Source organism: Psittacula echo (assembly GCF_963264785.1).
Source record: "Psittacula echo genome assembly, chromosome: 2".
NCBI classification, from domain to species: Eukaryota; Metazoa; Chordata; class Aves; order Psittaciformes; family Psittacidae; genus Psittacula; species Psittacula echo.
In genome coordinates this window covers 35,616,041-35,628,385 of record NC_137737.1, presented here as the reverse complement: position 1 = coordinate 35,628,385, position 12,345 = coordinate 35,616,041, and the positions used below count along the sequence as shown (strand labels likewise).

The following is a 12,345-nucleotide window of genomic DNA, read 5'->3' as shown; positions in this document are numbered from 1 at the left end:
AAGACCATTGCTATTGTATTTATCTCATCTTTTTTGTTCTATGCTTTTTTGTTGTCTTCTTAACTGACATGTCTTTTCTTCAGGGTATTACTAGAGTTAGTAATTAATAACTCTTTGCTTTGCTGTTTTACTTTTCAGCTTCTGGTAAAACATGGTGGAGATTTGTTTGCAGAAAATGAAAATAAAGATACCCCATGTGACTGTGCAGAGAAACAACACCACAAAGAGCTGGCTCTTAACCTGGAATCTCGAATGGTATTTTCACGTGATCCTGAAGCTGAAAGCATTGAAGCTGAATATGCTGCTTTAGACAAAAAAGAGGTCAGAGGATACTTTAAATTCAGGCTATTTTACACTTTTTTTTTTAATTTGTAGCAGGTACATTGTGACAAAATTCTGCAAAGTATTTCAGTAGGTACTGAAATACATTGTACTGTGTATTTGTAAACCGTTGGATTATAACACAGCTCTTACAGCTCGGAGAATGTAACAAATACATTGACAAAACTAAAGACAAGTTTTATTCATATACTTACTTACATGGACAGTCTTGAAAGTGTTGCAGACTGTGAGGCTATACAAAGTACAATGGGGGCAGTAAGCTGAGAAACAGTTTCTCTAAAATAAAGATTTTTTTTTTACATATTTTTTAAGATGCCTTTCTGGATGAAAATGAAAGCAGGAGAAAATCTGTTGGATAGAATAGGGGGAAATGTTCTGGTGGATCTTCCCAGACTGAGACAGGGTTGGATGTCACCAAAAAAACAGCTGAGTAGTGAAGGATTTCAAAACAGTGCATTTATTTTCTTGTTTTATAACATGATGCCTGAAGCCGCTGCATTCCAGAACTTGAATAAAAAGCCGGTAGTAACAGGTGGCGTTATTCTGACGTCAGTTTTTGAAAGAAAGAGACAATTCACTGACACAAATTTGCTTGAATTCTGATATGCCTTACAAAAGGCTGTGATTTGGTAAGGATAATTGGACTAAAATGATTCTGAGCAAAAGTTCTCTCCCCCATCTGTTATCAGATTTTAATCAACTAACTTTCTAAACAAGAATATATACATATATGCTATGATTCAGTGAATACTACTAAGTAATTCTGTATAAATTAAAGGACAAGAGATTTCTGTATGGTTACTCCTTCAAAAAGTAGCATGGCCTTGCCTTTTACTAGCTAAGCCCAGTTACGGCCTAATGAGGCTTAAAAGAGAGTTAATTCATATTTAGATGTGAGTAGGCTTAGGTCACATTTAGTGTTTCCCTGAAAAATGCCACACATGGTCACCTTTATTTGGCAGTAAGAAAGTCTTTGTACTGTTCAATTAATTTTCTGACTAATTTTCTTGAATAAATTCAAATATAAACAAGCTTAATTAAATTGTTTGTTCCTAGATGAGAGGTTTTGAGATGAGTTTTAATATACTTAAATTGTACATTGAAACAGCAAATGTAATTAACTCATTTTAGTTTCTCTGAATATTCCTATACTGAGACACCCAAATTGTTGCAAGAGTATAGTTTGTAATTATATTTTCTCAGTTGGCAAAACCACTTGTAAAGTCTGCTTCGGTTTCCTGCCACAGTTGGAGTTTACCACTCCTTTGTGGTTGTACAAGTTAGAACTCTTTGGATGGTTATGTTGTTGACTTGATCACAACAGTGATTTGGCTTAAAACAAGAAAAAGTTTTCAAGATGGTGATACATGGTTATTTTATTTAACCTGAATAATTTCTATCATTATATTTATATCATGGCTTTGCTGGCATGTACACCAGCACAGCTCAGAAACTTACAAATATGGGTGGGGCAAATCAAGAATCACTTGAACAGGCTTTTCTGCAGGAGAAAATAATATCCCATGGCTGTTTAAGGTAGATACTTAGAGCAATATCAGCTTAAAGACTTGATAGTTACAAGGGACTCGAGTAAAAGGTGATTATATTAATTTGGGGTCACTTTGAGACTGTTCAAAGGTACAGTTCTGTTCCTCATTTGACTTGTTTTTAGCAAAGTTGTTGAGAGTGAGAACTGAAATACAGGCAGGCCTGCAGACCTAGATCCATCCAACATACTAGGGCAGCTTTCCCACATATTCTAAAGATTCACAAGCCAAAAAATGTCAGCCTGGAATTTGGTACACTGATTGGTGGTCTTGGGGCTTCACACAGAACAATCCTCTATTTGTCTGCTCCTTTCCTTTCTTTTCTTCCGCTCTTTCTTTGTGACTTGTCAGTGGGGTAAGTTCTCTAACTTCCATGTAACTGTAACACCACAAGTGCTGGCACAAGAGATTCCAAGAACATGTAGCCAGGGGAAGTTAATTTTTCAGTCTTAGATCTCAGATTGATCAAAAACAGCTGAAAAAGAGCAGCCTTTTGAAAGACTAGCACTGAACTGCAATGCAGATGTCTACATGTCCTCATCCTCCAGGTCTGTGGACAAATGTCTGGGATGGCGTGAAAGCTGCGCTTAGGACTGGCAGTGGTGATAACCTCCAGCTGTTAATCTTAGTGGGGCATGAGATGTGATCCAGAAGCCTTCCCCAGAACACATATTCTTCACCAAAATATGCCACTCAAAGATAGTCCTCTAGTTTTTTTCTCAATTTCATTTTTGAAAAATACTCAACACTGAGGGAAATGAGTGTGCAAAATGCTTGCTTAACATGGTATTTAGATTGTAATTGTTTGGTAATGCCCTTTAACATCCTTCCAAAACATAAAAAAAAAATAATTCATAAAGAATTAAGAAAACTTTAGAACACCAAGAAATGCGTTTTCAAAGTCAGTTCATCTCCTGTATGAAAGTCAGAGGAAAAGATAAAACATTTGAAAACAATGAGTAGGATTATTTCCCAGGCAAAACAGCCAAGCGGGCTTAACTCCAACGTTTATGATATGCACAATAGTATCCGAAATGATAGTACCCAGTACCTCACCTTCCAGACCTGCCACGTTTACAGCAGAAAATAATCCTCCTTTTCATGCAGAGCAAAACATTTTTGGAGTGCTCTGTGCAATGTAATTGAATTAAGTGTGTGTAGGGTAATAACAATGATTTGTTTCTGATGTTGAGAACCAATTCATTTTGTTCTTCACGTTGAAATATTACCAAGGAATTACACCAGTGCTCACATCTAGAATTGAAACACTTTTGAGTAGTGAAAAAAATAACTTGCACAAACCTTTCTTTGATTACAGGGGCTCTCAAGCTGTCAAGGAGTACAGGTTGCTGAGTAGGCTCATATTTCGAGCTTCAGAGCCCAACAGCAAAGAGATGTCCATCTTCCAGCACTTCAGTTTATTCCTTCCAGAGGGTTTCTGAATAAAATCTGTTTCCATTATAAAGTTACCCAGCCTTTTAAAATCTTATTTTACTACAGTGCTTCCTGAAGCATACTTTTAAAGCAGCATTTCTGGTTTATTTGGGGTTTAGTACACCTCAGACTTTTTTACTGATCAAATTAGAGACTGCAGTTAAATGGGTAGCAAACAGGCCCTAATAATTTCAAAACATAAACAAGACTGTTGAGTGTGTTCCCAGAAAATGCAGTTTGAAAGGAAAGCGATGTACCAACGTACATAATCTGTATTTCCCTGTATAAAATGGAAATGCTAAGTAATTTAAGAATGGAGCGTAAAGTGTAACTCTCTTAACACAAAGTTAGTTGTAGCAACAGAATCCATATATGATACATTGGCAGTATTAGAGTACTAGAAAACAAGCCAGGAGAATATCTAGGATGACTTGTCTTGGTTCTCTTACTTTGTTGATGAAAAATCTCAAAAAAAAAAATCGTTATATAAAATCTGTGTTTATATTTATCTTTTTATATATAATAAGACTGTAACTATTTTTAAACTGCTTTTATGAATTTTTTTTGTTTTATTTGTGCAGTCTTTAAATTTGCTGTTTATTCTGCCATGGCAGCATATTTGTCTTGTTGATGTATCCCTGGAAGATAACAGGCACGTTCACTTCAAACACATCATACAATGTTTTAAAATTACTTAAGAAACACCTGGGAATGAGCAGTACTTCAATGCAGGTCATCCAGGACAGATTTGGCTCTCAGTCAGATTTACTGAAATACATTGTGCAATAGCAAAGTATATGTCTTCCTTCATTTTACATATGTGCCACTGGATACTGTAGAAATACACTGCTAGTGAATGATTTATTGAATGTATATAGTTGGGACAGTTTCCTTCAGTTCCAGAATTGATATTATATAAATATATATATGATGTAAATATAAATACAAAGAATTATCTAAAATGCTTAAAATGTACTTTGTCTCTACAGATAGAGAATGGTGTATTAAGTGAAAAGAGAGAAGGGGACTACAAGTAGTTAAGACATACGTACATATAATGCAGACAGTTATGCTTCAGTGAGTTAAATGGAGTATAGATAATTTTTTTAATGTAAGACTCCATTAACAATAGAACTCCACCTATAAAGGAGAATATTTACATGAAGTATATGTGACACCATTTAATTATATAGTCATCACTGTAGCAAAGAATTACTTTGCCCTTGCTTATTTTAATGGTACTTTACAAGTGAAGAAAATAATAATAGTTTGAAATTAATTGTTAATCAACTTACATATTATAAGTATTTCCATGAGAAAAATAGTTATATAATTTATGATATCTAAACATTAGTAGTAAAAGCTTAAGAAGAAAATAGTTAAAATGAAGGGCTCTTGAGAATACCAAAGTGCTGAAATCTGTAATGAGAAGCTCAGCAGTGCATTTAATTAGTAACTCAAATAGTATATTCCAAAATCATTATATAGTTAAATGATGCTAATATTGAACAATGCCTTTTTCAGAGGAAATATCAATAAAGAGCTCCTCCGTAAATGAATATTAAAGGAGGTCTCTGAGCATCATAAACTGTAATCAAAATCCTTCACAGTGTATGGCAGTGCAGAGATAAGTCATCAATGTTTGAGGCAGTTAAACCTATGGTATTACACAAATTATATACATCCTTATAACTAAAGACTGTGTCTTCATAAGTCTCTACAAGACTTCTACACATTAACATTTTTAAGTGTTCTTATTGTATAAAGTCTTCATTCTGGATTTAAGACTTAATCTTCAGATTAAGCTGCTGGATAGCGCCAGCTTAAAATTTCCTTTCTTTCCGCTGCTTCTGTGGGCTCATATATCATTTTCTGAAACAAATGTCTGAAGTTTCAAACACATTCTTGAGAAGTAGTTTCCTCATTACTTAGAAAGATAAAATTAGGATTCTTAAAACCTCAGGATCCAGAAATCCCTGCTGGGTTGTGTGGAATGCTCCAGCTGAGATAATATAATAGTCTGCTGCTCACAGGAGATACTTGCCAGTGTTTGACCTAGAACCAGTCAGTTAAGTATAATTTTAAGCATATCTGCATTTCAGAATAAAATACTAGGGTCTAAAATATGCATATATGCTGCAGGTTTAACAGAAGGGACATTTATTTTTATGATATGTGTAGTGTTCCAAGAATTGAGTGCTGTTGTGCCGACAAAGATACTTGTTTTACAATTGCAATTCAAAATGCAGTTCAGATTCAGTCAAGACAATTTAGTCTTTGCTTCCACTTTTGCAGTATATTCGCACAATTATAATCATGCAGGCACCCAGCTGTTTGTGTCCCTGTCTCTCTGACATGTTTTTATAAATGATCTCTTTTGTAAGAAATTAAGTAGGTCAGCCAAATTCCAGCATGCTGTGAATCAAGTGGCCCAGATTTATTTCAGTGCAAGCCATTAACGTTCAGATTGTCCTTTACTGAGTCATGTATGATCAGCAATGGAAGGACATACAGAAACTCCCTGAACTTGAACAATCAAGATGAAGGTCAGGGCACTCACATTCCATTTCTCTTCTGCTTTTTGTGCTTTCTCAAAAAGGACAAAGACCCAATGCACCAAAGCCATAGCACTATTACTCCAGCCAGTCACAAAGTTTCTAATATAGAGAAGTGCCTGGATTTTTACTGATTACCTAATGGAAGAGGCCCTTGAGGGAGTTAGTTAATTTTTTAGTTGCATTTAATAGAGTTTGTTATGATATCTACAATGTAGGAAGCATGTTAAGTTTTTAGAGTAGGTGTCTCAAAAATCCAAAATCGCGTAGAAGCCCAGGGTATCCATCTCTTCTTCTTTCTGCTTATTCTCCTGAAACGATTATGTGCACCGTGGCCTTTTACTTAGATTGTAAACTTGGAAGGACAGAACCAGTCTCTTGCTTCATGTCTATCTATGTACATATGCATGCATATGTGTGCATATTGCCTAGTACTGGAGAGTCCTGGACTATGTTCTACATTAAAGCAAAATACAAATGGTAAATAATAATGATGTGTGTTGTTACCTGTGGTTATCTATTACTGTGTACTTTCTTTTCCAAATTGGTGAAGCCAGTTGGCATTTGGTGGCCAGGTTCCTGATTAGTCCTGAGCACATATCAGTTTTCTATCAAATGCTTTAAATCTTTTGTTAGCTATCCTTTATATAAATAAAATCAGTGCACGTAAGAGTAATTTTTTCACATACCCTTTCTGTGTCCATTACAGAGGGACAGTATATATCCTTCCACTTGTTTTTCTACCTTTTGGGCATTTTACCTGTGTAACACTTAACAAATATGTTACTTGCTGTCATGTTCTTCCTTTCTTAGTTTTAGAAAGGAGTCTGTAAAATATGCATATGCATTTCTGGTACCTTGGTTGGAGCCAATTCAGAATCCTAAAATTTCTGCCTTTTTGTCTTTCTAATTTGACCTTTTTCTACTGTTGTAATAAAGGGACGGAGCTGCAGACCAGGAAGGTAGCTGTTCTGTGTAGGGTTATCAGAGTTGGCCGTTGCTTCTCAAAAAGAGTTTTAACATCTTTGTGTATAGTGACTCCCCAGTATCTCCAAGATACTCAAAACGCATCTGGACACGGTCCTGGGCAGCTGGCTTCAAAGGACCCTGCTTGAGCAAAAGGTTGAACAAAATGACATCTGCAGGTCCCTTCCAACCCCGACCATTTTCTGTTTCTGTGAATCTCTAACTGCATGTCTCATCTACCCTATTCATTTCCTATTCTCTGCTTCTGTGAAGATGGATATTGCCTCAAAAGGCCCTTATCTGATTCTGTTCACAAAAGTATCCCTTCTTACTATCTAATGTCTCAATGGATCCTCCTCCAGATCAATTCAAAGTTACTGGGTCTCAATTAATGTGTAAATTTAGAATCAGATAATCTATATGCAGCGTATGTTAACCTGTCCTTTCTTTTGCTCTCTCCCAAAATCCTTTGTTCAAATCTAGTCATGCATTTTCATACCAATCCTTCAAAATTGAGCTGGATTCTTTGAACATCTAGCACTTTTTGAGAGAGAGGATGAAAGTCAACTTTAGGGTAGTTTATCATTTGAACATGGCCTCCAACTATAATGGAGAACTCCAGAGATATACTGTCTTTTAGATTTTGAATGTACAAAGATCATACTATAAATAACTGCAAAATGGCTGTTTCAGCATAGCTTTGCATGCTCATTGGTCTGCATAATGAATAAATTTTGTCACATATTACCTCACAGCTGGGATGATGATCAGTAACAATGCTTTGAATGTTTTCATTTTAATATGGCATTAGAGACTAACTGGAAAATACTGCTAGACATAAATTGTCTTTCTTCTTCTTCTCAAAGCCATATGAGGGACTAAGACTTCAGGACCTGCGAAGGCTTAAGGATATGCTGATCGTGGAATCCGCTGACATGCTCCAAGCCCCCCTCTTTACTGCAGAAGCTTTACTTCGGGCACATGGTAATCCAAAATCTTAAAAGCTAAAGAAATTGTTTTCTGCAAAATCAAAATTGCAGTTGTATGTATACTTTTTATCTTCAAGTAAGCAACAAGTAATGATTAATCAAATACCAGGAAGCAGCTGACACAGTACTTCAGAAAGAAGTACAGCTGCAGTCTGTCAAAAAAACATAAAGGCAGACAGGGGAGCTGATAGGAAATTGATTCAAACTAGGAGTTATAATGGAAGACATTTTAACTTTAGCAGTGTGGAGAAACAGAACTTTCCTATTTCACACTGTACTTCAGAAAGAAGTATAGCTGCAGTATGTCAGAGAGCACTGAGGCAGACAGGAAAGCTCATAGGAAAGTGATTCAAACTAGGAATTATAACGGAAGGCATTTTAACTTAAGCAGTGTGGAGAAAGAGTTTTCATATTTTGGAGAGAGACAGAAGTAGATCTTCTATGGTTTTATATGTCAAAAAAAGTCAAATTCATTGTACCTGTTTTTGTAAGACAGTTGGTTTTCTGCCTCTGTATATTTGTGTATAAAACCGGATCTATTTATTTATTTATTTATTTGTTGCGATGAAAGCAGTCTGACCATTGTAATAAATGGTTGGAAATTGTCTTGGGGTTTAAAGTATACAAGTGTATGTCCTTTGAAGGATTTTTGTAGTTACTCTTTTTAACACAGGGTATACTTTTCCATGTGTTTGTGAGTAGTTTAATTTCACTGAAACCAGTCTGTGCTCTTGTCATGTAACTTAAACTGGGGTTGTCAGAATGGGGATATTCTGAACTCAGTGTGTTCACTCCAGACAAAAGTATCTCTGAAACCCAGTGGAAGCTTTTTAGGCTTTGATTCAGTGATTCAAAACTTAACGCTTACTGAAGCATCTACATTGTTACTGTATGCCAAAGGAGCTACTCAGGCAGCTAATGGTTTGTGTGCTCATCACTGTATTGCTGGGTTAAGCTTTCATACACAATTATTTTTGTGCTCTCCTTGTTAAAATAAAAGGGAGAGGGAAAAGTGAAGTAGGAAAACATTATTTTATACCCACAACATTTGGCAGACTTCCACAAGGATGTATGGTACCTGAAACTTACCTCTTTTTAGATTACTTTTAATAGTTGGTATTTGTGTTTCCTCTAACATTGAATTAAGTCAATATGAACTTGTGCCACTCTGATGATATTTAGGGCACAGTCTTTGCATATATGTTTTTTAACACTGATTATTTGTTTATTTTTATAACGTATTTATAATGTGTGCAATATTTGAATGCTGGTTTTGATTCTCAAAATACTCTCATTAAGGCTAAATATTACTAAGCATTTGACTAAGTGGGTAGGCAGATTGTGTAACCTGTGCAGATACTTTGAAGAGGAAAATGATGGCAGTGCTGTTCAAACTCGCAGCACAGTCTGTGGTTAAGTCCAAAAGCAGCAAGGTTGGTGGAAACTGGGGGGAAATGTCTGCCAGCATCTAGGAAGCAGGGATTGAAAGTTGGGAAGAAACCAGTCTGTGTTGGAAAGGTCATCCTGTTGGTGTTGCCCTAGTGATGTAGCAGTAACTTAATGCAATTGGCCAGTATAGAGAAACAAGCACAGAGAATTTGCAAGTCATGAGAAAGTCAACTATTTTGCCTGTAGCTGTAGTCATACACTGGAAATTATTCAAAGATAATTTATTTTATTTGAAATGAAGACGTAGAATTGGTTCAGTCTAGTAAAGGGAATAATTGAGCTATTTACAAAGGCTTAAGCAGTTGGGAAATATCAAATGCCAAATTGTAATGTTTTTGCATTAAATCTTGAAATTCCTAAATGTGAAATCTTATCTTAATACTTAATGTATGAAAAACATGTTTTAAATTCTTCGAAAGATCATTCTTCTTTACTACTTTTAATAGTTAACAGACGTGTAATATTTAATCCAACAACCTTTACTTTCTTTCATAGTACAACTGTAACAATTTACTGAGACAAGCTGTAAGAGTTGAGTTTTCCTCTTTTTTTGTTTTTTTAATTAGGAGACAGAAATATGCAGAGTTAGAGCCAAGGTTAAAAAACATTGTTATGGCAGTCAAATGCTAATAAAATTATAACTTTTGAAATGTAAATATGTTCAGGGTCTGCATCTTTAAACAAATTAAATTAAACTAACCCACAATATGTTTTAGCTTAAGTAAGCACCTGATCTCTAAATCATCTCCTGGTCAAAGGCATTTTTTTGTATTTGGAGGGAGTAGATTTTATATATATTTATAGAATATTTACCAAGTTCAGTGATTAGAATATGTTTGGGGTTTTTTTTTTTCCCCAGCATTAATACAGCACCGTAATACAATATATCTTTTTTTACAAAATCTAAAATTCAACAAAAGTAAGACAGATCATTTGGTTAATAACATTGAGTTTCCCATGGAAGTACCTAACATTAAAAAACCCCAATAGGAAAAAATTGACAAATTTCTCTTTTCTTCTGAAATTCTAGTTCACCTGAATTCTAGTTCACCGTAGTGTTGATAGTCTGAGATTCAAATGCATGTAGGAATTTGATAGATTTACATTTAAATGAAAACTTTGAAGTATTTTTAATAGAAAAAAATCACTATTCTTAAGATAGCTTTAGTATTACTATTAAGAATCAGAAACAGAAAACATTTCAAACAGTAATTGAGAAAAATTTTATTCTAAGATCTGCATAATAACATTTGTTTCAGTAGTTCTTTTTTGTATATAAGTAGGCAATGTTAATTATGATTAAAAAAGTCATTCACTAACAGTTACAGAATTAAAATGGAGTAAGAATGTAAGAATATATGAAATACCGGGTGGAGGGTTCCCCCACAAAAATACATCACCTGTGCTATAAACACTTATAGCTCATTAGGTGGCAAATGTGTTTGTAATCCAGTTGTATCTTGGTCTTCTTTCTTTGTTTATAGCACTTCGCTTCATCTTCTCAACGAAACACAAGTGAATCCCTATTGAACAATTAATTTTTTCCTAGAGAAAATATTGAAAATTGTATGGTGCAAGGGCTGTTATACTTCGATCTGTGTTTGCAGGTCACTGCAGTTCTGGTTTCTGATTGAGTCTCCCAGCTACTACAATTGCTGTAAATAAATTATAAAAATAATTTTACTTAAGACTGGTATTACAGGAAAGTGAGATGCTTGCAATGCATTTAGTTACATAAATACATTGCATTATGTATTATTTTGGAATATGTTCTGTAAAATTTAATGCCTAAAGTTCCATTCACTTATACTTTATCATATTTTTTTCTACATTTTTTAGCTTAATGTTTATATTTCCTTTAGAGGGTGCAGTTACAAAATGTATTTCAAACATTGCCAGGTCTATAATGGCCTGTATCTGTATCTTTATTGAAGACTGGGACAGGGAGAAGTTACTTGAAGCATGGATGTCTAATCCAGAGAACTGCTGCCAGCGTTCAGGGGTTCAGATGCCAACTCCTCCTCCAAGTGGATATAATGCCTGGGATACGCTCCCTTCTCCACGAACTCCACGCACTACTCGCTCTTCTGTAACTTCCCCTGATGAAATCACCCCCTCACCAGGAGACATTGAGACAGCTGTGGTAAGATTATAAATAGATCTGAAACTAGTAGGACAGAAGAGCTTATTTCTAATCATTGTACACCTGTGTGGACAGGAGGGCTGCATTGTCATCTCATTCTGAAAATACATTTGCAAAGCTGTAAGGTGTGCTTCTCTTTCCAGAAGTGGTGAACAGAGAAGTTGATACCTTACACATTCTGTATACTAACACAATTGAGTATCTGGCTACTAAAAAGCACTCTGTTTTCACTGTGGCTGTCACTCACAAAGTAGGATTTTAGCCAGCCACAGTCACATCAAGTGCATTTAGCTCTTTTGAGCTTCTCATCTCATACTTACCAAGATGTTCACTCTCATTGTATCCATTTCCCTGAATGTACTCAGTGCTGTGAACCCTGCCTTTTGAGTATTTTTTCTTTAGAAAACAAAATTCTCTTTGTCTGCATTTTGAAATGTCAGCCCACTAGTGTACTGAAGGCTTATAATTACTTTTACTATGTGTGGGCTGCTTCAAGCGGTTTACAAGGCTATTGCAAATTTGAAATATGAAAGCGCCTTTCATTAAAATCAGTGTGGTTCTTTTGGAAGACGGAATTCTCTTTTTAATAATCTGCAGCTGCAGCATTATAAAACTTTTGCTCCATGACCTAAGCATTTTTCTAGAATGTTATACACAGTCTTACAAATGGATCATCCCTAGATCTCACATTAAAATTAAGGTTTTGCATTCCTGCATAAAATCTTTCATTTCTGTAATTATAAAATGCTGGAAAAGAAGCTGTATATCATATATTTAATTACATTAGCAGTTAAATATTTTCCAGGAATATTTCTTAATTAAAATACATAATGAAAGTTTACATGTCTTCAGTTCTACATTGTATGTTTTGGTTTTCATTGGTGGTCCATGAGCCAGGAATGCAGGTTTGGATAATGATG

General features: G+C 35.1%; 1 protein-coding gene across 3 annotated transcripts in view; it reads left to right on the top strand.

Moving 5' to 3' along the window:
- Nucleotides 1–12,345, top strand: part of ANKIB1 (ankyrin repeat and IBR domain containing 1) — a 95,845-nt gene that overhangs the window by 57,674 nt on the left and 25,826 nt on the right. For all 3 annotated transcript variants that reach the window (XM_080611792.1, XM_080611793.1, XM_080611791.1), the window contains 3 exons: nucleotides 139–321; nucleotides 7,711–7,828; nucleotides 11,217–11,425. In XM_080611792.1, coding sequence (XP_080467918.1) covers nucleotides 139–321; nucleotides 7,711–7,828; nucleotides 11,217–11,425 — 510 coding nt within the window. The remainder of the gene's footprint in view (nucleotides 1–138; nucleotides 322–7,710; nucleotides 7,829–11,216; nucleotides 11,426–12,345) is intronic.